Source organism: Branchiostoma lanceolatum, chromosome 17 (assembly GCF_035083965.1).
Source record: "Branchiostoma lanceolatum isolate klBraLanc5 chromosome 17, klBraLanc5.hap2, whole genome shotgun sequence".
NCBI classification, from domain to species: domain Eukaryota; kingdom Metazoa; phylum Chordata; class Leptocardii; order Amphioxiformes; family Branchiostomatidae; genus Branchiostoma; species Branchiostoma lanceolatum.
In genome coordinates, this window is record NC_089738.1 from 10,369,784 (window position 1) to 10,397,777 (window position 27,994).

General features: G+C 40.0%; 1 protein-coding gene across 1 annotated transcript; it reads right to left on the minus strand.

Moving 5' to 3' along the window:
• Window positions 1–129: 129 nt before the first annotated feature.
• On the minus strand, window positions 130–27,994 carry LOC136423410 (filamin-A-like). Its single transcript, XM_066411552.1, has 35 exons — window positions 27,766–27,994; window positions 25,956–26,186; window positions 25,422–25,554; window positions 24,491–24,628; window positions 22,081–22,254; window positions 21,569–21,709; window positions 21,092–21,172; window positions 20,548–20,685; window positions 19,816–19,989; window positions 17,003–17,149; window positions 16,391–16,471; window positions 14,685–14,825; window positions 13,242–13,421; window positions 12,699–12,845; window positions 12,230–12,313; window positions 11,623–11,763; window positions 10,862–11,035; window positions 10,379–10,531; window positions 9,988–10,071; window positions 9,571–9,708; window positions 9,107–9,286; window positions 8,596–8,742; window positions 8,100–8,183; window positions 7,489–7,629; window positions 6,693–6,869; window positions 6,002–6,208; window positions 5,185–5,349; window positions 4,827–4,949; window positions 4,290–4,541; window positions 3,755–3,946; window positions 3,472–3,582; window positions 3,102–3,275; window positions 2,559–2,708; window positions 1,912–2,079; window positions 130–1,713 (listed from the first exon to the last, which is right to left on the minus strand). Exons 2-35 carry the CDS (start codon window positions 26,154–26,156, stop codon window positions 1,286–1,288), a joined length of 5,349 nt encoding a protein of 1,782 aa, XP_066267649.1. The 5' UTR covers window positions 26,157–26,186; window positions 27,766–27,994; the 3' UTR covers window positions 130–1,285.

Consider the following 27,994-nt stretch of genomic DNA (forward strand, 5'->3'; position numbering starts at 1 on the left):
CGTCTTAGCACGATATAAAAACCACGCTTAAATGCATTTTCAGCATTCCACTTTGTACAAAATTCTAGCATCTATACCTCCGTAGGAAGGCCTGTTGGAGGATACAATCCCACCAGAGACGCAACTTTGTACATGAGTCTTTCGTTTCTGTGAGTTATGTTTCACTTAGAGCTGAAGCACACCTAATGACAAGACGTTTTTTGTGTCGATAGTGTTAGTTTTATTCCAAATGATTATACAAAGAAAGTGTCACGATCTAACATGGACCCAAAAATGTCTGTCGATTTGGCCTCTGTGACATTCTGAATGATCTCTATATGTACTCGATCCCTATATGTATATCTTAATACTTTCACACCATAATTAGTCAGATCATACATATGGTTAGGCTTTACATCTAAAATTTAAACAAAAACACTGTACAACATAATGAATTGGCAATTTTTACAAGAACCTTATAAAGGAATATATAAAAATGTTTAGTGACATTTTTTTAATTATTAAATAAATGCTACTAATGTGACTTTTAAGAGATACGTAGAAAACATTTTTGCCCTTTAACACTGATGGAATTATGTCAAAAGTATCCAATTAAACTAGTAGGAAAAAATACTGCAAGTATATAAAGGTAATGTAGTCTTTATAACTATTAAAAACGTAATTAAAGATATTCACATCCTAGAAACTTTACAACATTTAAAATGCTACTATTAATTCATCACGTTACAAAGTTGAAAAGTGGTAGCTACACGTTTAATGTACAAGAGCCCTTGTTAATCATATAAAAGATGCGATTTCAATTCAGCACCGCCTGTGATGTACATACACGTGTCAATGACAACTCAGAGGGGATTGATACTCAACGTTACCCATTATCATCCGGAGACATCTATAATGGAAGCTAACACAACGTGGACTTAATTATAAATTTAGTATTTTAGAGAAAAGAGACAATTCAGCATCACTCAATATTGTTTCAAAAAGATCTGATACAAATTTCTTTTGTACAAAAAAAAGACAGTTCATTTGCATATACCAATCTAACTCTCGAGTTGTGCATTGACACATGTGTTTTAAAAGTATGGATTAGTTTATTTCTTTTCTCATACGTAAAATATGAGATGTAATACTGATAGAAAACTGTGACTCATAAATTTACGCCTGGAGTCCTGTCTGTCTTTTCTCTGTCACATGAAGGCAGACGCACGTATCCTAAGAAACGGTTTTCCTTGGCAGACACCGCAACCAAACGATGATCACGTGGCTTCCGGAAGGCATGCGCTCCTCACATTTTAGGTTTACTGAAAGCCTTTTTGAAGGAAAACTTTCTCGTTCTCGTCGGCCTCTGCAACAGCCTCTCGGACGTTGACCTTCTGATGGCCCTGCCCACATATCGCATCCTCGGCCACTCATTGGCTGTTAGTATCGGTGACGCCTTCTCTGGCCCCTCCTCGTCCAGGTCGGCGTCCAATGCGATGGAGTCTCCCGACTGAGATCTCCTGATTGACGGGTTGGATGCTGCGCGAGCCTCCAGCTCCAAATCCTGAAGTTCTTCCTCTGAGTCTACCAGGATGATGCGGAAAGGGCTGCCGGGAACGTGGATTTCCGACCACTTCACGTCTATTTCGTACTCACCAGGCTCGGTGGGATCGTAACGGACGATCACGGTCCGGCCTTTCGGTCCTGTTGGAGTCATCTGCACGTTGAAGGCACCTAAAACGATATTTAAGGAGGATGTTTCAGCATTTTCTTATAGAAACCATTAAATGATAAACTTCTGCTAACTTGCTTTGTCTTAACCCATTAACACACAGTGGCATAGGTGCTCTGAATAAATATTTTAGCAAAGAAATATCTTTTGTCTACCGATCACTAGCTTGTAAACAAAGAATCTCGAAGAGCGCCCCCTACCTTTTGGTCCATGTACCCGCACCTTGAGCTGCCCTGGCCCCGCCTCCACCGTCTCACACACGAACTCTCCCATGAACCTCCCCAGCACGCCGTTAGAAAGGCCCGGGCCAAAGGCCTTCACCTTGGCCGGATCAGGGTAACCAACGATGTTGACGATAAAAGGGCTCCCTGTAGGACAGAGTATAATGCAGATTTATTCGCACGACTGTTCTCTTGTATATCACATCCAGTACTAGTACTCCAGGTTTTTGAGAGAGAATGGCATCGGATAGATATAAGGATATCGTATGTCCTTTGTATATAAGTTGTCGACCTTAGGACAAGGCTTAACGCTTTTTCGCTGGCTATTAGTGTAATGCGGCTTCGCTACGGTTCATGTAATTTTGGCCAAGCACACCGGTTCACCCCTACTCTTCTCGAATTTAAACGAGATATGGTGAGTGCCAGAGTGCGCAAACCACTGCTCCAAGCGTATGTATACGGATGTCTTGTAGTTCAAAAGCGTGGAGGCCATCAGACTTTGTACATTTTACGTGTACATTTCTGCCTTTCATGTGTATCTCTTTACTCAAATACTATGAAACAAATACTATGAGGCATCATCCCCTCCATCGCCAATAGAATATTTGTAGAATATGAGGTGTTACCTGGTATGTAGGATCCGTCGTATTTGATCTCCAGCTTGTGTTTTCCCTTCTCCACGGGATGGAGACACAGCAGGAATGTACCGTTAAAGTTGTCCGTCAGGTCCACTCGGGCAGGCTTCGATGGGCCTAAACACCTGGCCGCTAGTTTACCTAAAGGAGAGAAAAACACATGAAACAAGGTCACGCACTAGAGTGACCAAAATTGACATTGACCCTCGTCTTCCAAACAGTTACATACATACATACCAGACTTCATTCAGAGGTTCTAGAGTTATGCTGACCACAAATATCAGGAAGCACCAAAAACAGTACCTCTATATTTCATTGAGGAAATGTGTAGAGGATAGACTATAGATTCAATCATTCTATTCTTTCTTACTGCAACATTTGCTAACAATATATAGTGACGACACACTCAACTAATTCGGACTTGTTTTCACGCCGCCGCCAAATAGCCAGAACAAACGACATTCTATTCCACACGGTATTAAATGCTATCGCTTCTAAGGTCTAAAACTGGGGTTCAGATAAATTTCTACATACCTCCCCTTCCAGCTTTCCTGATGTCGACGGTAGCCCTGAGCGCCTGCCCGCCGAACCCCCACTTCAGCCCGGAGAACACCACCTTGGCGGAGTCGATGGGTTTCGTCACCGACACTTTAAACGGAGCTCCGTTGATCTTCTTTCCGGACCACGTGATGTTTAACAAGTAGGAACCTTACGTAGTAGACCAAGAAGAAATAAAGACAAGAACTTGCGTTAGGCTACTAAACATTTAGCAAGTGGCAAGACAAACACTTGTGGTGCTATAACATAGAGCTAGTAAAACCCCCATACATATTAATGATGCGGCCAATGCTATCTTTCCTTAGTTGTTGTAGGAAGTTGTGCATAGCCTACTATATGTATGTACCTGGTATATCGGGTTTGTACGTGGCCTTGTATGTGTTTTTCCTGTCCCGTATCTCCTCTATCTTGACAGGCACGTCAGCTTTCAGTCCATTCAGGATACAACTGGGGGTACCTAGTATGTATTGACATAAGATCGTATAAGACAAGTGTTAAACATATCTCAAATTTAGCAACATTCTGTTGGTTTAAAACTTGCTGACTTTGAACATAAGAGGAATAAATTTAGTTTCATTGGCATCTTCCCTGAAGGGTCGCGAAAAACTATCATCCATTATTTCAAATACCTTTCCCAGCTTGAGACCCATCCAGTGTAAACTCTGATGTCCGTGCGACTTGTGCCTTCCTGAGTCCCTCCCCCCACACCACTACTTTGGTATGGTCCACCGGAAGTGCACTTGTCCTCTTCTTTGCCAGACCGTAGATGGGTGATGACGGGATGTGTGCGTCCGAGAAGAGAATTTCTATCAGGTGTTTTCCTGGAGGAGAGACCATACATCCTTTTTTGTAAATTCTAAGATTGTTGAAATAAGATATAACGCTAGCGCTGAGAAAATTAGCCAGCTAAGATTTATGATAAAAAGAGGGGCTTCTTTGACAATTTAGACCTGACTTCATGATATAATATGATACGATAGATGATCGTAGGAGGTATATATGCTAACCTTTACGGATACATCTACCCGACAATACATTTAATAAATGAATGAAAAATAGATTGAATAGGGAAACCCAACAGTTGAATGATGAATTACTGTTGGAAAATGCCTAAGCTTTGAATAACTGACAGAATTCCATTCAATCAAAACCAAAAAAACAAACCTTCTTCCTCTGGAACGAAGCTTATTCTCTGCTTGCCGCCATTTTCCTGTCCCACCTGCACGGGTGTTTGACGGGAAGGCCCCTGGACGGACGCCTTGACCTTGCCTGGCCCCGCCTCCGCCGTGTCCAGCAGGATGAAGCAAGTTTCCCGGATGAAGAGGAGGATCCTCCCCTTCTTGTCCAGTAGCCTGCGCAGTTCTCCCAACAGCTGTACTTTGGACGGGTTCACTACCACAGGATGGAAGGGGCTCCCTTTAGAGTGGGAATTGGGGAAAAATTGGGTTAATATCATGAATATCTGCTTTCGCTAAATATGGAAAATGAACATCTTCACGTCGCATATTTGATATTAATATTGCAATTTGTGGTCATATTTAAGTCTAGAAAAATTACATATCTAAAAGATTGGAAACGAGTTTTAAATACGATTCTTTCCACAAGAGGATTTTCAATGGTCATGAATTATGATCATGACACTGTCCTTCACAAGAGCAAGAAGGCTCCCCCTGAGTGGTCGCCAAAAAAAGACTGACGTACCGTCTATTTCTGTTCCGTCATATCCGACGTATATGTCAAAGATCCCGACCTCCACTGGAGTGAAGCTGACGTAGAATCTGCTGCCGTCTTGCTGGATCTTGTGTTTGGCTATAGTGTTGGGGCCTGAAACAAGTCGAAGATGTATAAAACGCAAATTCATCACTGTAAATACGCTATGGCTTGTTTGTAATCGTCAAAGTTAACATTCGATCGTTATGTAGTTGTTATTGTGCGGACCTTACCATTCCTAGTTTGCATCCGATTTGATTTCTTCTTTGTTACCATGTGGATGAGACAATGAATAAGTGAACGAATGAATGAATGAATGATTGATTGATTGATTGAATCGATCACATACCGTTGATTTTGACATCTAGTCTGTCGGATTTGCCGTCCGTGGTCTCGACGATGAACTGCGCAGGCGTGTTCTGGAAGCACCTGTACAGCCCCTCCCCGTTAGCTGTGGCCTTCGCTTTCCCGCCTTTTGCACCAACGATGATCTTCTTCAGCTTCGTGAACTCCTCTGAAAACACAAGCGTAAGATACTGCGTAATGATATTATAGAAGAACAACGAAAAACATACGATATCTAGCTCTAGGTACATATCCTAGCATACATAGCAACAGTGTTTGTTTACGATTTTAGCAATCATTGATAAAAAAGCTTGCTTGTCTAGTTTACATTTATTTATACTATGCTCACTTAACTTTGTGGGACAAAAAATATATTGTCCTTGTAAAATGTCACTGTTCTTTTGGTAGTATTCCAGGTTTGTTGTCTATTTTGGTCAGTTATATTTACCAACGAAAAGTGGCGTTTTGCAGGATGTATCCTCATACAGTGACATCACCACGTGACAGCTATGAACAAAAGTATTTTGAGTGAACAACCCGACAACTCTTGTCTTACCATCTCGTGGCTCCATGGGCATTGTGTGCTAGAATCAAACCCTCGTCACTAATCACCAAGCCACCTCAATGCCTGTATATGCAGGGCCTGTGTTTACGCTTGTAGTGCCGTATGCAGATGGCGATTCCCAAGATCAATTATTACAAACTATTTTCGAGTAGCATCTACATTGCAATCAATATTGAACTGCATATGCTGATAAGGCATGCTAATCGACAGAACTGCGAGCGTGCATTCTACTGTCCTGCCGCAAGGTGGCGCTCACCCTCAGTGATGACCTGTGCTTGTAGAGTACGGATATTTAACGAACCAACTCCGACGTCAACCGTCTCGACGATAGGTTTGGAGACGACGGGCTTGACGACCATGGCCCGCGCGTCGTTGTGTTTCTCTCCCAGGGAAAACGTCCTGGAGCGCCGTGGGGGCGCTCGCGGGTGCCCGCTGTCTCGAACGTCGACGAAAAACGGGCTCCCTTAAATGTGACAAAACAAATTAAATATATGCATTACAGTTTTAGATCTACTTTTACCGTCATATTTTATATAATAAGGTGAATTTCGTAAAACGAATAACAAAATAAATGCTGTTGTTATTATCCTTTGTCCTCATTACAAAAACACAAATTCTGAATTGAATTATGTTTTTGATATTTTCGAACTATTCATATTCAATTACGATGTAATAAAAAATCTGTGAATTCGTTTACACTTGTGAAGAGAAGAGAAAAAGAAGCATGTAATTCATGGATAAATCATACTCTAGTTTCCTTAGTATTTACTTGACATCTAACTTAATGTATTTATATAGCCTATGTCGGGCATGATAATGCATCATTCTCATTTTCATATTTGATGAGGCGTTGCTAGAGAATTTCTCAAATCCATGAAGCGAAGAAACCAGAACTACACGTATCCTTCTCAAAAGTCCCAGTGCAGTTTTCTTTAAACATGACGTACCCGGTACGGGTTCTTGGTTGAAGGTGATGGTGATTTTGTGCACCCCCACGTCCTCCGGCATGAACCCCACGTTGTACAGTCTGGGCGCTTCCCTGGAGCTCATGTAATGTGGAATCCTGTTTCCTTCACACGTCACCTCAACGTCTACTGTCCCCATACCCGCATGGCCGGTGTCAACTGTGAAAATAAGGCGTTTAATGGTATCAGTTCCCCATACCAGCATGGCCTGTGTCAACTGTGAAAATAAGACATTTCATTGTATAAGTTTTCGTACCCGCATGCCCTGTATCAGCTGTACTTTACTGTAACAGTTACCGTACCCGTTTTATCTGTATCAACTGTTGGGATAACACATTTTACGATAGCAGTTCCCATAACCGTATGGCCTGCATCAAGTTTGAAATAGATTTTATGGCAACAGTTCCCGTAGCCGCATACTTCTATGAACTATAGAAACGAACGTAACGGTATCCTCTTACCCTCTTATAAAATATAATATGCGAATCTATTTGATTTGAGGTTTATATTAAGCTTTAACCATCCGTATATTTGCCTTCATTTGTTCAAATCTGTACTGTCACACGCTTGACCTCAATTGAAGGATGCTTATTGCTGCCTTCTATCTTCACTGCATAAGATGCAAGCTTTAACACATGATTTCTGATTTTCACCGTTTAGGGGATAGTAAAATCAGCACCAAGGACAGCGCCCACGAGGAACCTATTACTCTACACTTTTAAGTCTTACGATTGATTTAAACAACTGAATCTTTGTCCAGAAGGTACGCGTTTCTTACCTTGAAACCTGATTTCCCTGCCCTCGTACCCCACCCCCGGGAGTTTGCTGACCGTGACCTTTGACACATCATACACGTTACAGTAGAAAGGGCTGCCGCTGATTGGATGATCAGAAAAGTTCACGTCTATCCTATGCTGACCTGGAAGTAAAAGAACGGAAAAGAACCCTTCTAAGACAGATGCTTGTATTCTTCTGGGTCAGGTGAAAAATAATATGATAAGTCAATACAATAATTTGACGTAGTTTTATATCTAATGACAGATAATGAAACATATTATGTTGTAGAAATGATATAATAAGCATTGGCAATTTTCACAAATGTGAGGGTATTTACTATCCAGTAAAGCAATTTTGACACACCAGCTATGGACGAATTTCTAAACAAGCTCTTTTATGCTTTTATTAAAAGAATACTACACCTAGCTATAGGTTTTTTTTGTGAGTATACATAATAGATGTGTTATACAAAGGATAGTGAAATGTTCGTTCTTTCAACAATTAAGCATGTTTATTGATTTTCAGAAAATTATATTAACTACATAGACGTAGGTATGAGTTATATAGATTGATAAAGAAAGGAAATCAAACAAAAGTCGTTCCTGATCGTACCTACTTCTGTCGGGAGGTACTGAATGGCATACGTCCCGTCATACGTCGGGGCGATGGTGCAGGGCACTCTTCTACCGCTAGGGGCTGGGGCGTGATGAACACATAAATGCGTCAGTACACAAAGAACACACATTACCTATACCACAGTCTGTATACAGCACGTAATGAAGACATCTAACAAGACCTCTTACATAGGCTTTCAACGATAAGCGTTTGGTCCTCCGTGTATCATTTGCTGTCTGGAATTGCGTCATAACTATTTCAACGAGATTATTAAACCGGACGTTCTGCTGCAGTACAAAGGAAAGCCCGCCAGGGGGCCAAAGATGATATTATTTCTTCGAACAGAACATGGCCTGATAACATACTAAGATTCATAACAATCAATCTATCCATAACTTCTTGGGTTATGCTGCTTAACCACAAACATACAAACGCTATCATGAACGTAACCTTCCTGGCGAAGGTAATAAGCAATATATATATATATTCTCACCATTTATTGTGGCAGTGACGGTTCCTCTATGTTCCCCGTTAGGGTCTACTGTGAAGTGCGCTTGTCTGTTGATGGGCACCGACTGGATTCCTGAGCCAAAGGCCGTCACTTTGCCTGGATCCAGCACGTTCACTCGGAATGGGCTTCCTGAAGAATAAAATAGAGAAGTTTATCTACATTGTATAATGTGTAAATTTTGCTAATGTGACAAGCATGCCTATGGGAAATGATATCTCAGGATGCATTATCGAGACTTCCACCTATGTAAACTTTGTAAGCTGCAGATAGATAAGAAAGCAGTCAGACAGTTATGGTAACGTTACATGTAAATCAAGAACGTAGAGGAAGACCAAGGACAGATACTTGGCCGTCGACGTCGCCCCAGGCATTGGACTGGTCGCCGTTTCTCGTGCAAGATCTCGCGATACTTTGTGTTTTGCCATAGTACGCTTGCGCAATCTTAATGTTCGCTTTCCAACTTTCTAGACACGCTTGTTGTATATTTCCTCACCTTGTACGGGGATCCCGTTGAAGAGAACCTGTATGTCGTGAGGACCTTGTATCTCTGGGAAGAACGTGACTGAGTAGATGCCTGTCTGTGACGGACTCCTGGCCACGCTGGACGGAACCCGCCTCCCTGTAGTCGTCACGTTTACGTCTATGTTTCCCCTCCCTGCACGGCTGGCGTCAACTATGTATGGACAGAGACAGGGACTTTTAATCGATTGATAAAGTTACCTGCTATAAGGACTTGCCTCCCTTGCAGGCTTTCTGGGCGGCGCGGACGTCTATTTTAGACGCTTGAGTTACTGTTGCTTTGCGTATCTTATTACCTGACCTTCATCGACGCGATGGGCGAACCTACACAAAGGAGAAGTAGAGATAACCCCAAATCCTTTCGACCTTTACATTTCTTTATTGTATGGAAACACATTGTAATCTTTAACAATCTAAAGGATACGACGACATACGTACCTTCAACCGTGGCCTCTTTCCCGACGACTAAGCGATGCCTGTTTACAAGATGTACTTTTGTAACGTCAAACGCTTCAGAGATGTACGGGCTTCCTACCGCTTCTGATCCGTCGTACGACACCTCTATCCTGTGGGAACCTTTGGAAATGCGAAGGCAGTATTTATTTAAAACAAACCAGGATCGATCGTTATGAAGGGCCTACGTTTTCTTTCCTACGTTTGTATTTGATAATTATTTATGTCCATGCATATTCAATTATTTGGTTTATACTATTTGTATTATTTTGAAAAATTGGCATCCATTATTCTTACTGGAATAAAGGGCTGGTTGAAACCCATGTTCAATGTACTAGTAATGCCTGAAAGAAATATGCAGGCTTCATATACTTTTTCTCGCAATTGTAATCGTCCTATTACCTGATCTGTGTGGAGTGTAACTGCACTTGTACAGGCCCTGCTTCTCCTCAGTCACATCGCATGGCACCAGCTGGCCCTGGTCATCTACGAGTACGATAAGAGACATTAGAATGTATCCTTCCCTGAGGCTTCGCCAAAAAAAAGCCCAGCAATTTCAGTTATGGTTTGGATTTCTCAGGACTTTGATTGTAAGTGTATAAATTACTTATTTGAGATTGGAAGGCTGAATGGGTCTTACTTGAGATCGGAAGACTGAATGATATAGATGCGTCTTACTTGAGATCTGAAGGTGTCTTACTTGAGAGATCTTGAGATATCGATCAGAAAGCTGTTTGTGTCTTATAAAATTGGGTATGTCTTACTGGAGACTGGATGGTTTAATGTGTCTTACTTGATATTTTGACGTCCACCCCTCCCCTGCCGAGCCCGGCCCGTGCCGTGTCCACGGTGAAGTTGGTGACATGGCCGACAGGAACGATCCCCAGTCCCGCCCCGGACACCGCTACACTCGTGGGGTCCGACACGTCTATCTTAAACGGGCTCCCTGTGGAAGATATGGTAAGATATTGTTATGTATCATAATGATTATACTGGCGTAATATTTCCATTACACATTCCGGTCATTCCTTTTTGGCCAAGAAGGCCAAAGTGTGCGCTTAGAGCGCGTTGATGGCTGGCTTACTTTTTAGTCTTTTAGAAAAAAAGTGCACATTTCACTGCAGTCCTACATGTACATGTACATGGTACATGTACATGCCTACAGTATTATAAAATCCTGCCCATCTTTCATTTAATGAACAGAGCAAAGACCATCAAGATATACAACGTACATGCAAGACAGTTCATAAGAAGTTTGCTTTTGTTTCATACATACCTTTTAGAGGTGTTTCGTTGAACTTGACAAAGATGAAGTGTTTGACAGCAATTTTGGGCGTGAAGGCGATGGTGTAGTGGGACACGTCGTCTTTCTCTACACTGCAGGGCACGTCAGTGTTCTCCGCCTCTACACGGGCCTGTAGTGAACCGTCTCCTGCTGTCCCTGTGTCGACTATAGTGAGAAGTATTCATTAATTATAACGTCAGTAAGATAGTGCAGTGTAGTGTAGTTTAGTGTAGTGTAGTGTAGTGTAGTGGCACGTCAGTGTTCTCCGCCTCTACACGGGCCTGTAGTGAACCGTCCCCGGACGTCCCAGTGTCGACTGTGGTAGGGTAAATATATTGCTGTGTTAATAATGGCACCGTTTTAATATAGTGGTACACGTCGTCTATCTCTACACTACGAGTCCCGTCAGTGTTCTCCACCTCTACATTGCATGGCCTTCAGTGAGCCGTCTCCTGCTGTCCCAGCGTCGACTTTGATGAGGAATTTGCAATACTACGTTAGTGAAGGCGATGGTGTAGTGAAGTGTAGAGGGACACGTCGTACAGTATATCTCTACACTACTTATACAGGGCACGCCTGCGTTCTCCGTTTCTAGCTCTACACGGGCCAAGTGTCGACTTTTGGGAAATATATAATGTAGATTGATAAGTTAGAGAAAGCGCCGGCGTAGTGCAATGAGACGTCGCCCATTCTCTACGCTATAGAAATCGACGCTAATTTTATTCTAAGTCCAGTTAGTGACTAAAAGTTACCTTGCATCCTTGCAGGTTGCCCAAGTTTGGCCTGATATGTGGTACTCCGTACATTGATTCTTTCGACATCATAGGCAGTAATACCGAAAGGACTTCCGGACACCTCGTTTCCTTCAAACAGAACCTTAATCTGGTATTCACCTAGAGAGGACAAATGGGAGATTATCATTTTATGTTCCAAACAAATACGCACGCTAAAAAGAGTATAGCATGTCCAGGACACAAGATACAAAACCCGAAAGTTCTGCTTCAGTACCAAGGTCACATACAAAGGGTCTCAAAATTGACCTTGAACGTCGTCTTCCCAACACCAAGTCTCATTAAAAGATAATTTTAACCCATCCAGAGGCTCGTAACTTTTGATGACCACAAAAATCAGGAAACACAGACAGACATATAGATACGCAGACAGACATGCCTAATACAATACCTCCCTTTTCAAAGGAGGTAAATAGCAGACAAAGCTGTAATGTCATGGTTGACAGCATGGGGCAAACATGACTAAATATAAAAGAATGACGAACAAAAATGTGATTTTTGAAGCAATTGCTGTAAACGTAAGCTTCTTACTCTTCAAACACCCCAATTCTGTATTTAGAATACCTACCTATGGCATCAGGTACAAACTCTCCGATAAAGTCCCCGCCATGTTTGTCCTCCAACTTACACGGTACAGGGACGTGTCCTGGTCCTAACAATGGAAGAAGCTAGGTAAACTATGCAATATCATTTTTCATTTGTCAAGTCTTGCAAAAGGACGCCTTAATTTTCGAACAAATACAACACTGCATAGAAAAGATTCTATAGTACAACTCTACCTTTTAGAACGACCCCGTTGTAGTATAGAGTACTATGACGTAAGCAATGTCCGCCATGTTGGATGGTTAAACCTTGAAAACGCCTTGTGGATTTCAATTTGTATAATTATGTAACTACAGTTATGCCGTTGTGAAAAAGTACATACACATTCATTGGTCTGACTGATCCAGGTTTTAACCAATCAGCATGGCGACCAAGACATCAGGTGCAAATCATCCAATAGTACGTCTTAAAGACAACATTATAGTGATACGTACCCGTGACGGCACACTGCACCGTGCCCTTCCCCCCGCCCTGCGTGTGCACGAAGAACCGGTAGGGGGAGTTGAGCTGAACTCTCTTCCTCCCATCTCCGGTCACCGACACTCGGTCAGGGTTCAAGATGTTGCAGGCAAACGGAGTCCCTGGTTTATTTCAGAAGAAAAAACACATAGTGCATTAGTTTTAATGTCATTAGAAAAGACAATACTGACCAATTTCCGTTGTTATACAAATAAATCTGAAGTGAAAATATTTGTGTTTTTCCTTATATATGGTACATGCATTCGTAAATGATGTTATAATTGTTATACCTGATATATGGGGGATTATTAAAATTCCATCCCAAGTCGTTGTTATATGTCTACTTTTAGACAACGTCTCATGTTTTTATGTATATATAATAATTGCTAAGCAAACTACTGAAATTTGTTAAACCAATGCGTATCAGTATACTTGTTGATACAGCATTATCAGGACAAATTTACAATATGATACACCATTTTATTTAATAGTTTGTATCATGCATTTTCATCTCTTACCTGGAATGTCCACTCCGTTGTAAGTAACCCTAACGTCATGTTCGCCGACCGATTCGGGTCTGAATGTCACGGCGTACCGTTCGGCTGCTATTTTCCGCACGGTGCTTTTCACGTGCGACGTCCCCCCTTCTGTGGTCACGTGACATTTCAGGTCACCTTCACCTGCTCCTTCCGTGTTTACTACAAGATAAAAATAATAGTGATGATGATGATGATGATGATGATGATGACAATGATGATAATAGGGTGGTTTTTATATCGACATCACACAGACAGTCATCATTGGCAACAAAGGACTACCTATGATCGATATCTATCTGACAGTTTGTTCTCAAATTTTATCTCTCACATTGAATATATACCTCAAATTGATCTGCAGTTTCATTTGTCACATTATATCTCTCATACTGAATGATGATGAGGTATTGGAAAGTGTTCAATTTCAAACGCCCTAGATCAATCGCATAAGTTGGAAAGAAATCGTAGTAATTGCTACTAAACATGCTAAGGTGCTAACCAAAATACAACACATGCAAAATTGAAGATGATGATAAACCTAATTGTCATATAATAACCATGATAAAAGTGATGCGGTAACTGTAATGTACGGATCACAGCGAATAATCGTGCAGCACTCCCACTATAGAGTGGACCAACATGACCTAAGTATTCACCCCAATAACTCTCTATTCTTTCTGCGCCCCTTTTTGGTTATGTATATTTTAGTCGCTATTCATTATTTATACGGTTATACCGATTCATAAAGAGAGAACGCTTGCGGGCATCGCTGAATGAGTGATAATGCACGCAGATTAATCATCCGGAAAATGTGGGGATGTCTTTATAGAATGGAAAATGGTGTGCTAAAATTCAATCTTAACGTGATGATTGTTACGCACATGTCAATAGAAAGCTAGGAGGGGGAGGAACTGGGTGCACAGTGGGGAAGTTTTATCCTATAACGATGCATATCCTGTGAATAAATATCTGACAAAAATTGTTGACTCGGAATTTGCTGTTATATTGTAAAAAAATAATAGAATGTGGAAAAGCCGCTAACTAGCTCTATAAACATAAAAATAACATAGAGAGAAAAGAGACAGAGAGAATGTTTGAATACAAACTGTATTATTTTAGCCCCTTGGACCTTTATAACGGTAACCGGTATCTAGTTCTACAGACATACAAAGAACAGAGAGAGACAGAGAGAGAGAAATATTCATTTCGCCTCTTGGACTTTAGAAATGTAGTCGGTAGCTATTTGAACTAATAGTGTAAACGTAGAAATAACATGCTAGAGAGAGTGACGGAGAAAGAAAGAGAGAATATGTTTTGGATACAAACTACACTCATTCAGCCTCTTGGACTACGTTATCAAGTATAATACTTGTTAAGCCTGTATTTCTTCAGATAAGGGTAAAAATGACTTAATTCTGCGCATACCAGTAAATTCCACCATCTCCCCTGGTCTACCGGTTGTTTCCAGGTCCTCAACTGATATCTTACTGGAGTCGTACGACTGGACCACGTACGGGCTGCCGGGAACTTCGACACCACCGAACAGTACCTGTACATGGTGCCTCCCTAAAACAATTGTTAACCATTATGAACAAATATAAAAAAAACGACGATCAATGCTATCTAATATATTGATAATGTAGACAGAAAAAGGACAATAACCATCCTGTTATTGTGCAACATAAGTCGTTACGCTCAAAAAACACATAATTTCAAAGTGTTCAACAAATCAGAGCTGTACCTTGCTGTTAATACCACTCAGTACACTCTAGTGTTTTAATACCTTGACGTTGGTCCGAAGTGATGCAGAATATATGTTGTCGGTGATTTTCCGTATCAAAATAATGAATTATGACTCTATATATAAGCTCTTTCAAAGACGTGTCCCAAAAATAGGTGTTAAGGGTTTTCGTTTTCTAAAAACTGTACAATGAAAACAGACAATGAAAATGAGCACGCTTGAATAAATGTATTCTAGATTATGACAAATTTATGGATGACTTTTGTTTGTGACCAGTGTTTGGAAAATTTGCAGGAAGACCTAAATCAAACGTAACTCAAAGGGAATGTCCTAAATGACTCCAGGGATAATTGATTGATAATCAATACTGTTTGAAAAGAGAATGAATGAAATTCCTTTGGGCAGACGGGTTCTTCTTGACAAAGTCATAAATCTGGGTGATTCCCATGAATCGTAATAAGTACCAAGCTGTTTTGATATTTTTATCTCCATGAAAAATGGAGATATAGTTTTGGGTGTGTCTGTGTGTGTGTTTGTTTGTCTGTTTGTTTGTCTGTTTGTGTTTCCGCACTACTGTAGTCAGCATAACTCAGGAACCTCTTGATGGATCACGATGATATTTGGTATGTGGGTAGGTGTTGTGAAGCCGAAGTTTAAGGTTGATTTTGGGCCCCCTGGTATGTGACCTTGGTACTGCAGCAGAACTTCAATTTTTGTGTCTTTTGACCTGGACGTGCTGTGGTCTTGGTTTTTGGGTGGCAGATAGCGTGTGATGTAATTAAGAAATGGTGTAGGTTTGGGCCCCCTAGCAGCTTACTATGGAACTGCAGTGGCGTTATTGTGAAAATCTTCTAAGGGGAATAACTGAACAAAGGAAAGACGGATTTCCATCATATTTAGTATGCAAGTAGCTTAGGCAGAGATGTACAAAATGAAGTGCAAATTATGCTAATTGGGACTTAATTTGCATAGCTAATGAGGAAAATCTATATTTGCAGCGTTTTCCATTATAAGACTCACATACATGTAACATATGTAGTTTATGGAAAGTGGAGCATCAAGAGATACCAATTATGCAAATAAATTCCTGATTTGCATAATTAATGCAAAAACACAGAAACTCATCAAATTGGAAAATTATAGGACTATCAATATTGCAATATGTGTAAGTAAGATAGATATGTTTAGGATTAAGCATATATTATGTAAATGTGTCATTTGCATAAATAGAATTGTTCATGGAGATATGAGGTCGCGGAACTCTTGTTGTCCTTGCGAAAAAGCGCATTTGCGTTGGTATTACAACTATCACATTTTGCAAGCTTATTTTCTGATTCTTAAAGTTATTTAAACATGTTCAATGCAAATGCCAAAAGCGATCTTTACTTACCGACATCAGACGGTGTCCAGTGTGCCCTCACTTCATGCCGTTCGTTCTCCACTCGACATGGTATCACACTACCAAACGGGTCTGCAAGAAAACACATTTCAACACTTTCAGAAAGCACATTGAAAACAAAAGATAAACAAAGTTAAAGCAAGTTATGTGTGTTATATGTATTTCAAAATGTCAAGTCATTCATATTGTAGTGAGGAGTATGCATTTGTGCCAATCAACCATCACGGGGGACGTGATAGACTTCCGGTAACCTTTGACATATTACTGAAGTCACGTGTTCTGTTTATCGGATTTTTTTCTTTTTCACCATCACCAGCACCACCTGCTGCAGCTGGGCGTGACCCTGACATTTCATCCTCTGCGTTATGTCCCTCGCGGGGCTTTGCCGAGTACTGTGTAGATGTAGATATAGATGTAGACGCGATGTCAATTATTTGAGGAAGGTTGTCGCTGTACTGTTGGGCTATAATTTGGGGAGTCAAGGCTTTTTGTTTGTTAAGGAGTAAATGCAACTTAGACGTCATCCACCAACATGTCTTTACAAAAGCTTCTCTCAAAGCAAAAATACATTTCTCTAAGATTCATAAAATTTATTTTCCTGACCTGTGATGATGAAGGTGGTGGTGCCCTCCCCTGCGTCACGTGTGGTGACGGTGAAGTTGGTCAGGCGGCCTGCGGTGGCCACACGGGGCTGGTGCTTGATGGGCGCCACGCGGCTGGGGTCGATCACATTGCAACGGAACGGACATCCTGGGAGAAGAAAGGGGAATGTTATAATTATCATTGATATCACCGTCGTACTCATTATCACAATATACATCATGATCATTGTAGTCATACTTTAATTGATTATCACCATATACATTATCATCATTATCATCGTACTGATAGTTGTATCCATTATCACCATATACACAATTATCATTATCATCGTAGTCATACTTGTATTCTTTATCACTATATATATCAATATATCATAAGCATTACCATTGTAGTCAGCTTATTTACCGTCACAATACACATAATTATCATCGTCATTATACTGGGTATCAACATATACATCATTATCCTTAGTAACCTGATCCTCAACCTTATGGTTAGTTCAGAATCATTACAATAGCAACGACATTGTCAGCAACATTGACAACAGTGTCGTTAACTCAAGTTTCATCATCCCTATTAGTTTATTATCATTATCAAGGACATTGCCAACAGCGTTGTTGATGTCATTATCATCACCAAAGTCAGCATCTTCATTTTGGATATTACCGACGTTATTATCATCATGTATTTATCTATTTGTTCGGTCGTGAGAAGCTTGTATAAGCAGGGTATCCCAACTAGCTAGTGGTCATTATCATCATAATTATCCTTATCGATAGTATCGTCCGATCACCATTAAGATCACTATCTCATACGCTGTCACATTTTGGACACTGAAACATTCACATCTCAACTATCAGTGAGATGTCATAACAAAGGAAACTCTCTTAAGGTACTGACCCCCAAAATCGTATAGCTTCATGAAAAATACATGAAAACGTCTGGACATCCTTCTCTGATCAAAATGGGCCTGGACATCGAAGGCAAAAAGGTGCTAAGTTACGATATCATAATCATAGAAAACAGCGTCCTGGTGGCTTAAACGTGCAGTTATGGCATACTTAGTGACATTTTAGCAACGTTAACACCAGCAAAAAGTATTTGTTATGGTTCCCATAGTATCTATTTCCAAACATACACAAACGAGTATGTAATCAAGTTATCATGCTGCATGAAGTCACGGCGGGGCTCTTGACCTTGGCGTGATGCGTGTTCGATGATTTATTATCTCTTATCACGTAGATACAAAACAGACCGCATCGCTTCTTTGTAATCTTCGGTTTTATGACAGTTATGAAGTGGCCAGCAGCCATTACGACCTCTTGGCTTGATATGATAGCAATATTTAAGAGAATTTTCGAGTGTTCTATCCCTTTGAAGTGATACTATCATTACGGCAAGATGGACACATTAAGGAGACTATTACTAAATGTTACTAGGCACTGGAATCGATAGGAGAAAATACACAGGAATCGGGAAAATCCCATTAAGAAAAGATCAACTATGTACGGAGAAATCAAAGTCGAAGTGCACAATTGTTTTATATACAAATTTTGAGTCAAGATTTTCAAAGGTGTTTCCTAGAATTGTCACAAAATGAAATATCCACGTGCTCATAAATAGGTGCAAATCAATTATTTAAAAATACATTTTCGTGATATGAAGGCATTTAGCAATTCGAGGGTACAATTACTTCAGTCAATGTAATTTTATCACCTCCTTGATTTAATATTTTAGCTAAGATGAAATATATTGCATGAATTTTAAGTAATATTTAAGCTCCAATAACGGTAGGAAATACAAGAGACTTAGGCACACTGGTACTAGCGACTGCTAATTCATTCCAAATCGTACTCGTCATCTCTTCGTGAGTAACACTTACGAATGGATCTAATTATCCAACTAGGCGAGGAAGAGGTTTTCATTGGCTACCAATCAATGGAGTCACCTACCTAGATGAACTAAAAGCACCCGTCTCAGCATGAGTCGTCCGTTCTCTCTGCCTCACCAACATAACGAGCAACAAACCGACCCTACATTGTTCGCGGACGTCACAATGTACTCTAACCCACACGGAATCCACTCCCAGGGGGAGGGGGGCAAAGTGACTTTCCCTGTACCGCGCCACGGTACCGGTAACATCATAATGGTATAACTCTTGAGGTCAGAAGGATTTTGATTAAGGATTTACAACCGAAAGTAAGGTCATGTACTCAATGAATACCCCACCGTATAGGTATTAATAAACCATTATAGTAGTTTCATTTGATCAGAGCAATTGTAGAATTTGTAATGTAACTAATGCATTCATTCATAGTTTACAATATGTATAGAATAGACGTTTTGTATCTTTTTATGTTATCGCATTTATATATCCCCTTGCCCTTAGGCTTCGGGCATGAATTTGTAAATAAGAGGTTATATATTGATAAAGTAGTTAACATTTAAGAAGTTATTATTCCTCCACAGAATTTAAGATGCCATTGCAAACGGCTGAATTGTGGCACTTTCTGTACCTTTTTGTGAGAATGAAAAGTTAATGACTTAGTTGCACATGCATTAGCAGCTGTTAAATCATTTAGAATTGCTGATTAGTGATTACATGTACATACATAATCATATTGAATATACTAACAATAACTGCATCGTATTCAGCAAGCACAATTTTGAACTGTAATCATGTAAAAGATCCGTACAAAAACTATATGGACGACTTGAACTATGGAGCATTATAATTTTTATGCTGGTTGTTTAAAAGTGTTGAAGGCCTACCCCCCATCACAATAATTCTATGGAATGTTCCAAAATCTCACCTGGGACAGTGTCCCCCTCGAAAGTGACGGTGACGTCATGTGGCCCCGCCCTCTCCGGGATGAATGACACGTTGAGCTTGTTGGGTTCAATGGAGGACAGTTTCCATTTGACAGGCCGGCCATGGTTCAGGATCTTAATCTGTACGTCACCCGCCCCTGCCTGGGACACGTCAACTAAACAAAAAACGACACATAAACTTAAAACAATTTTAAAAGTATATCAGTAAACACCAAAAAAGCAAGGCAATCAGACATGTCAGACTTGATCACCTCCCTATGAATTCACACACACGCAGACAGAGAGAAGAAGAGAGAGAGAGCGTGAAAGAGAGAGAGAGACCTAAAACTATACTTTACTCCCTTGAAGCAAAATAACAATAGCTGCAATAATAATACACCGGTTTACAACTGATTATCTAAGTTGACTTTGTAAAAACTCGGCCATTGGCATAAATGGTAACAGGGTGGCAATACTCCCTTGGGAAAAGTCACATATCGTTTCAAAATTATTTTAGTTTACATGCATTTACTTTATGATTCTCCTAATACATTACACACATTGCAACAACAGGTAGAAACAACAGTAGTTCTATGACCAATAGTATGTAAAATGCAACATGTAAAATGTTGCAAATTTGATATTTGTATCTCATCATAATTTTTTTGCACTAATGAGGGATTCATCTTAATAACTAGTTGAATGATAGGCTACCAAAATGAATTGTTACATACCCTGGAAAAGACATTGCTGCCCGACCACACCATCGTCCACGCCGTGGATGACTACAGCTCGGGGGTCATACACCTGGATGGTCGTCGGACAGCCCTCTATCGACTCTCCGTTGTACTGCACATCAACTTCATGATCACCTGAGGATTGGAAAGAAAAGTAGTGTACGTAATGTTACAGGTGTAAGAAATGTAGACTTGTGTATGTCTCAACTAGATTATATTTTGTATTCACAGTTGTTTATAAATGAACGTTTATTTGCAAGTTCATGCCCGAAGGCTAATTGCAAGTGCCTGGTAGGAGCATAAGAGATATACATGTGACAATGAACAGTTGATTGACATTATCGTAACAAAAATCTTAACGAATACTAGTGTCGGTTATATCTAGACGGGTTGGGTTTGACTTTTTCTTTTTTGGAAGCTGAGGAACACGAAAAGTCCCATTTTTTTTTATAATCTTTGGTGGTAAGAGGAACGTGGATTTCTATGTTTAATTATAAGTGGTTTATTAATTGGCGCATTAGGTCCAACAATTGCACATTACCTGCTTCAAACGGTGTGAACTCGCAGACGTAGTTTCCTCCTGAGACGTTGGTGATGTTGGGGATGGTGGCTCCACTCGGACCTGTGTTGGTAGAAAACAACATAAACAACCATTTCTGCAATAACAAAATTCATTTTAATACGTCAGACTGTAGTAACAGAGACGACCTTATGTTTCATGCAAATCTTTATTGGTGAACGCCAATGGATAAAGGACCGCGGACTTGCTTCAAAAACGTTGACTTGCATCATCTGTACACAGTCTAGCTCCTTTGGCTGGATGAGGTCTTATTAAAACATCAAACCAAATTTGGCCAATTTCTACTATTCGTTCCTGTCCCTGTGGATGAATACAAGATCACACTATGTATTCCGGATTTCATCAATACTATAGTCATATACCAAAGACATTGTCTTTTTCAGATTAGTGTTTAGAATTACTGTAAAATTGGCATGGTAAAAGGGAAAGTAATTTTACCTGTTATCGTGACCTTGATGTCACCTCCACTGCAGCCTTTGATCTTGAAGGTTGACCTTGACCCTGCCCGACACCTTTGTAGGCCCTTCCCGTGGGCAGATATGGCACTGGTGTTCCCCACTTCGATTTGAAACGGGGACTCTGAAGGACAATCGTACAAAGTGAAAATGTTTCGCTAACAGACAACAAGCAGTTAAATATGTTGTTTTACATTGTAATATTGTAACTTCAATGGATGACAGTAGATCATAGTCAGAGAGAGCAAATACGTTTCTTATATTCAACCATATCTAGAAATATGCAATTGTTATGTTTTATGATATTGTTTTAACATTATGCACAGCTGCAATATCTGTATTATCATTTTGCTTCCTTTTTTTTTTACAAATAACTGGATTAAGTGAGGGAAAAGAACAAAAGAATAACAGGTTGTGCACCGTAAGCTTTTCTGGCAGATTTGTGAAAATCGAAGTATTAAAAAGAAATCTTAATATGATATCTTTTCGCATTACCTGCAATCTCATCTCCGTTGTAGTTGACAAAAACTTTGTGCATCCCAACGACTTCCGGTGAGAAGCTCACGCGATATTTCCCGAGACCTTCGTTGCGCACGCGACTTGCGATTCGCCCCTTGGGAGAGATCACCACCACGGAGAGGTCACCCTCCCCCGCCTCTCTAGTGTTGACTGCAAAACAAACATCATGCCAGGTCACATTAATTATGATTATTCCGTTTCTATAGCTTTACAGACTCTCAGTTTACGTCTAGAATAACTCCTACAACACACATCGTATTTATGATATTCACAAGAACTAATATTGCAATTTTAAGAGGTATGAAGTTTATTGTAACAGTAATATTATTTTCAAACCTCAAAACTTATATTCTGTTACTTCGGTGACAATCGCACTATTGTTGTAGTCATGCAAATATACAACTTACACCCAGTTGGCTGTCTACATGTACAATTCATACTATGCGTATTGTACTCATGTTGACCAGATGTACGATTTTTAGAAGCAGCCAAATGTAATCAAATGCAACATATTTTGCAACAACGAAAGGTGATAAGCCTATAAAAGAACGTAGACTGCATGAAATATGTTTTGTGATGCTTGTGAGTATCATAATCTTGTGTTGACATTTAAGCGACTCGTCGCTAAACATAGCTCTGCATTTGACAACGCCAACATGAAAGGAAAATTACCGGCAGTGCGAAAATCTTAAAAGTTTACGAGAATTTCATCATGCATTCAGGATCTGAATTGTTAAATTGCAACGCATAATCAGTGGACAAAAACTATTGTAGAATCATGTACTCGATGCAGTTAGATCGTAGTATATATATATTACACTGCAGCTAAAAGTAGTACAAAGCCGACATAATAGATATAGCGGTACATAAATCAAATTCGAAGTACTAGACAATACATAACAGTGTATGCAACGTACACCTGGATATGTGTCCAAGGAGCAGCCTTTAACTGAAAGATTCTTAACGAAATTGTAAAAGAGATGGTTGCAGACGACAGTTTGCTCAACGACTGACGCGTAACCAAGGACAACGTTTACTTACCTTCATAATCTCACCATAAAATCACGCCCAAATATCTGCCGTGATATTTATAGAGCTCTCTCGGGACTCCAACTTACTTTCAGCCGAGCGAAAACGAAGTAGCTACCGTGCCATGTCTCGCGTTCGTACGAGGAGTTCTCGAGCAACGCCCGTTTGCAACGAGGAAGACATCGAAATGTTAGGAAAATGCGGAGCACCGGGCTTTTCTGACAACCTTTCATGAAAGGGTTTCCCCGTCAATGTGACAAGGGAATGACAAACGCGACCGGTGACCTTTCAGTGTAAACAATGGTTTTGTTTAGTGGAAAATATCGGTAAACCGAACAGACAATGGGTGATGATTCATAGTGGGTGGAGCTACCTTGCTATTCTTGGATACGACTTCTATATTAGGATTATGATTGACACGTACTGGGTGATCAGATTAAAGATGTGTTTTACGTTCATTGTGTACGTCTTAAAGTAGGACGGAAGATATTAATAAATGCCTTTATAGCACATGCGCATTGAGTTGATACAAGGCATAAGAGGCAAATATACATGTATGTCAACGGCCTTCGTGTCGAAAACGAGAGAGAATCGTGAAACGCTATTTCAAAATATAACGGTTATAATGCAGCAATACAGGAAAATTGGTCTGAATACCGTCCCCCCTAGGCAAATAAACGTGTGTACTAGACAATAAACATGTTAACGTAACATCTTATTGATTATGTAAGATTGTGTGGCAAAGGTCGTTGCTATGGTAACGGCTTGTAGGATACTCATTTGTTTGTAACTGCACACCTTCCTAGTAACCGCAAGAGGTGGTTGAGTGGACAAGCTAATTATGTAGTGCAATAAAGGTATACCATTCCAAATATACTACCTTTATTGCACTACATAATCAGTTATTCTTTCCAAAAATATGACAATGAAGATGATTTGGCGGAATGGAAAGATATAATACCATACTTTTCAATGCAGTTTTTCCACATTCTCTTGGGCAAATGGTAGCCTATATGATGTACGTGTTCTAGTCGGTGCATTCATGCAAAGTGAATTATGATGGGGACCATTTCTTGCTGTCTTTGGTCTCTTTACATCATATGTTTCAATATCAATTATTTTCACAAAACATGTCCTTTATCTAGTGTCACTGATGTCACTCAAATGATAGTATTCTTTTACGTCCATTCTCTTATGATCCTTGAAGGCAAGTGTGCTGGTATTTGTAACATTCCAAGTGCCATGTGCGCATGAAGTCGGAAGCCTGAGCAGACGCGTGTATTAGCTGGCTGATCTATTTTTGACTCGACAGTTTAACAGGTCAACACTTTAATACATGTACGTCGACGTCCCTCACCTCCAAACGTGCACAACCTTCCCAGAATGCCCGGCTGGGTGTCGAACACCTTCACCTTGCGGGGATCGTAAACATTGCAGGTGAACTTCTTTCCCGGAACTGCCTTCCCGTCGATCCGGATAGACACCAGCCAGCTTCCTGGAAAACAGTTGCTTTACATGACTGGTGTTCTAGTGATAGGGTATTTGCACTCAAGTGACTAGGTTGTCCAACTTCCTGGAAAACAGTTGCTTTAGTTACATAACTGACCATGGTAGTAATAGGGCGTTTGCAATCACGTGACTATGACGTCAGTAATTTGTCCACCTTCCTGGAAAACAGTTGCTTTACACGACTGGTGTTCCAGTAATAGGATACTTGTACTCACGTGACTATGACGTCAGTAATTTGTCCGCCATGTTGGATGGTTAAATCTTGAAGTTGTTGGGTAACTTTGAATGTGTATTTACATTCATTATATTAAATTACAATGACATACGTTATTCTTTTATCAGTGCATTGGATGTAGACACACGAACAGGTAGTAAAAAGACTAACTATTTCTAATAATGATGATATAATGACATCATCAGACAGCATTGTACAACAAAAACTCAGTGAATCTGTATACACTTAATTGTTTTAAGAAGAGGGAAGAGACCATGTAAACGATAGATCTAGCGGTAGCATAGCTTTATATGTTTAACTGTTTGGCGAACAGTAGATAAATTGGTAGCATAGCCTTAGCTGTTTTGTTTCTCCCGTTGTTCACTAGCAATACTTCAAGTAAGTAATGATACTTTACCTTTAGTCTTTCAAATAATAGTAAAACTACTTCATTATAAACGTGCAAATAAACATAATCATCATCATTCATTTTCTTATGGTGTTCTTGCTAATAAATAAATATGGTGTTCTGCACAAAAGAGCAATATTGAACTTGTTTGCTCACCTACAATGCTTGGTGTGTACGTTCCGTGGTAGTGGCCGGGTTTCTGTTTGACGAGAGTGCAGTGCGCCTTCGTGCCGTAAGGACCAACTGCTGTCACTGTAATGGAACCATTAACGACACCTAGCGGCGTCACCTGAAGGACAGCACATACATCACACATGTTTATAGGTACAGGTTATACAAAGACTTAAATAGAGTTTGTGGTTATCAAACGTAACAATCGAGTCCATACAAACAATTTATGCCACCATTGTGGTATTTTGTGTAAGAAGTAGTACGGTGTAGAAATGGTATTCCCTTATAATCTACTTCTAACACCGTTGAATGTAGAAGTTCTATATTAAACCTCCTTGATAAAAAATATACTAGTTCCTGACAGCTCTACCGTCTTTTTCATCAGTTTTATTAGTTTCCCCATTTTGATTTTGATTTGCGAGTATGGTATCAGTATGCATCAATACGTGTATAGTTTTATAGCAACGTGGATGAACTAGTACTAGTGATGATGATAAATCAAAAGGCAAAAACTCCCACCCTAACATCTGCTGGCATGTGAACCCTCGCTACGTTCACACCGTTTCCCGCCACCAGAACGGTGATGTCAGGGTCGTCTTTGTCTCGTCTGACTCTGGTTGCCGTGGCGATGATCTTTGACCTCGCCGCGGCATCCAGGGTGGTGGCATTGTGGTAGGCGCTGTTGTAGTTAGCATGGTTTGCATCATACAGACAGTCCATCCTCTGCTAATTATAAGATTCTTTCACTTCCTGCAAAAAGAAGAAGCATTCTTAAATTCATTTCTATATTTACTTCCCTAATATGCAGGGAAAAAGACTGCAACAAGAATGTGTAAAATGTCACATATGTTCACAAATTATATGTATTGTACTCACTGGGAGCTCCAAAATGCACTTATTGATGGAAAAATGGGTATGCAAATTGGTCATTGACCTTCTACTGACGTCATGGCCACTATTTCATAGGAAAGGTCTTCGTCAAGTTTCAAATTCATTGTGACATACATTTATTAATGCCAGTGCTCTTTGACTTCAAACCTAAGGCACCGAAAAGCACATTGTAACAGTATTGTACTATCTATTTTTTCAGTAGAAAAGACGTTAAACTTTAAAGTGACAACGATATCGTAAGTTGAACAATTCTCACATGTATGTAGTTAGGTGGAAATCAATTTTTGTAATAAGATGCATCATAGTACAGTTTATCGAAGAGGACATATCAATTTTACCTACCTCTGTTGTCAGTCAAGTGCAATATATCATATGAATATCACTATGATATTATGATCATCATTTTAGACACCGGAATTGTGAAATAACAGCGAAATGATATTCGTAAACAGCATATTAGTTGAAACTGATATTGATATTCCAAGTTGAATAATGGTCCTAATCTTTCTAGAGAAATACAAACTTGAAAACTACTTTCAAACTACTATCTAGCTATAAACTGAATTTACCAGTGCAGTCTGGCTCGTTGCATACCTTCCTCTCTGCCCCCAGAAACGTTTTGTTACAAGTGTTGCCAAAACAACAAAACGACCCCAGCAGTACAGTCAGAGTCACATTCCATGGCTCCTAACGCCTTCCCGGCTTTGTTCAGCAGCTCTTTAGAATTCCATGCAGTCGGCTGGGGATTTCGACGCTAAATATTCTGACAACCATCGTATTACAAACTTGCTCAGGAATCTTGAATACTTGCTGACTTGATACACAATCGTACATGTAGCTGACTGTATGTGGCAATCGGCATGTATGAAAATATGGTATATTTTTGCTTTTAGAATTGACCTATAAATCTAGTCACCCTAACGTAATATATTGCATTGAGTCGGTGAACCTGCAACCTTACATTTCAGACGGGGTCAAATAGTCAAACTAGGATTTAAAAACATCCTCCGATGATGGCAGATTTCTCAGGCCTCGAAATAAAAATGCGAAGACAATTTTGTTCAACAGATCTGTAGTTTATAAGCACAAATAATATTGTAACGTTAGATGTGACGGGCATATCTATTTTGCAGTCATATGGGCTTCGAATTTACTGTTGATAGAGCTTAAGCGTTCTCTCACACAACCAAATCCTAAACTTCTTTGAAAAAATATCACTATGATGAGTCATCTTAGGTCTTCAATTACAGTGTAGCTGTATTCAAAGCTAAGCCTTCGTGCAAGAAAATGCACGCTGTTATTTGTAATTATTAAACGTAAGTGATAATCTATTTACCACTATCTAATGTAAGCACAAAGTCTAATTGTCTCTCGTTAGTAAATGGGTATCATGTTATAAACAGATTGTAAGGATGCTAACAAAGCAATGATTATCTACCTTTCTTTATGTAGGACTCGTCCTGGACACGTAAATGTTGTGGCTCCCTACGTTAGAGACGTCATGTGGAGTTGGAATTCTTTCCCTCGCGCTGTGAGAGGCCTGGATACGGGCAAACTGCGTCTTCGAAAAACGTGGCCAAAGTCAATCTCATTGGCTATATATACGGCCAAGAACGCTTCAAACTTGATGTTGAATCCCTCCACACGATTGAGATGTTGTGGAGAAA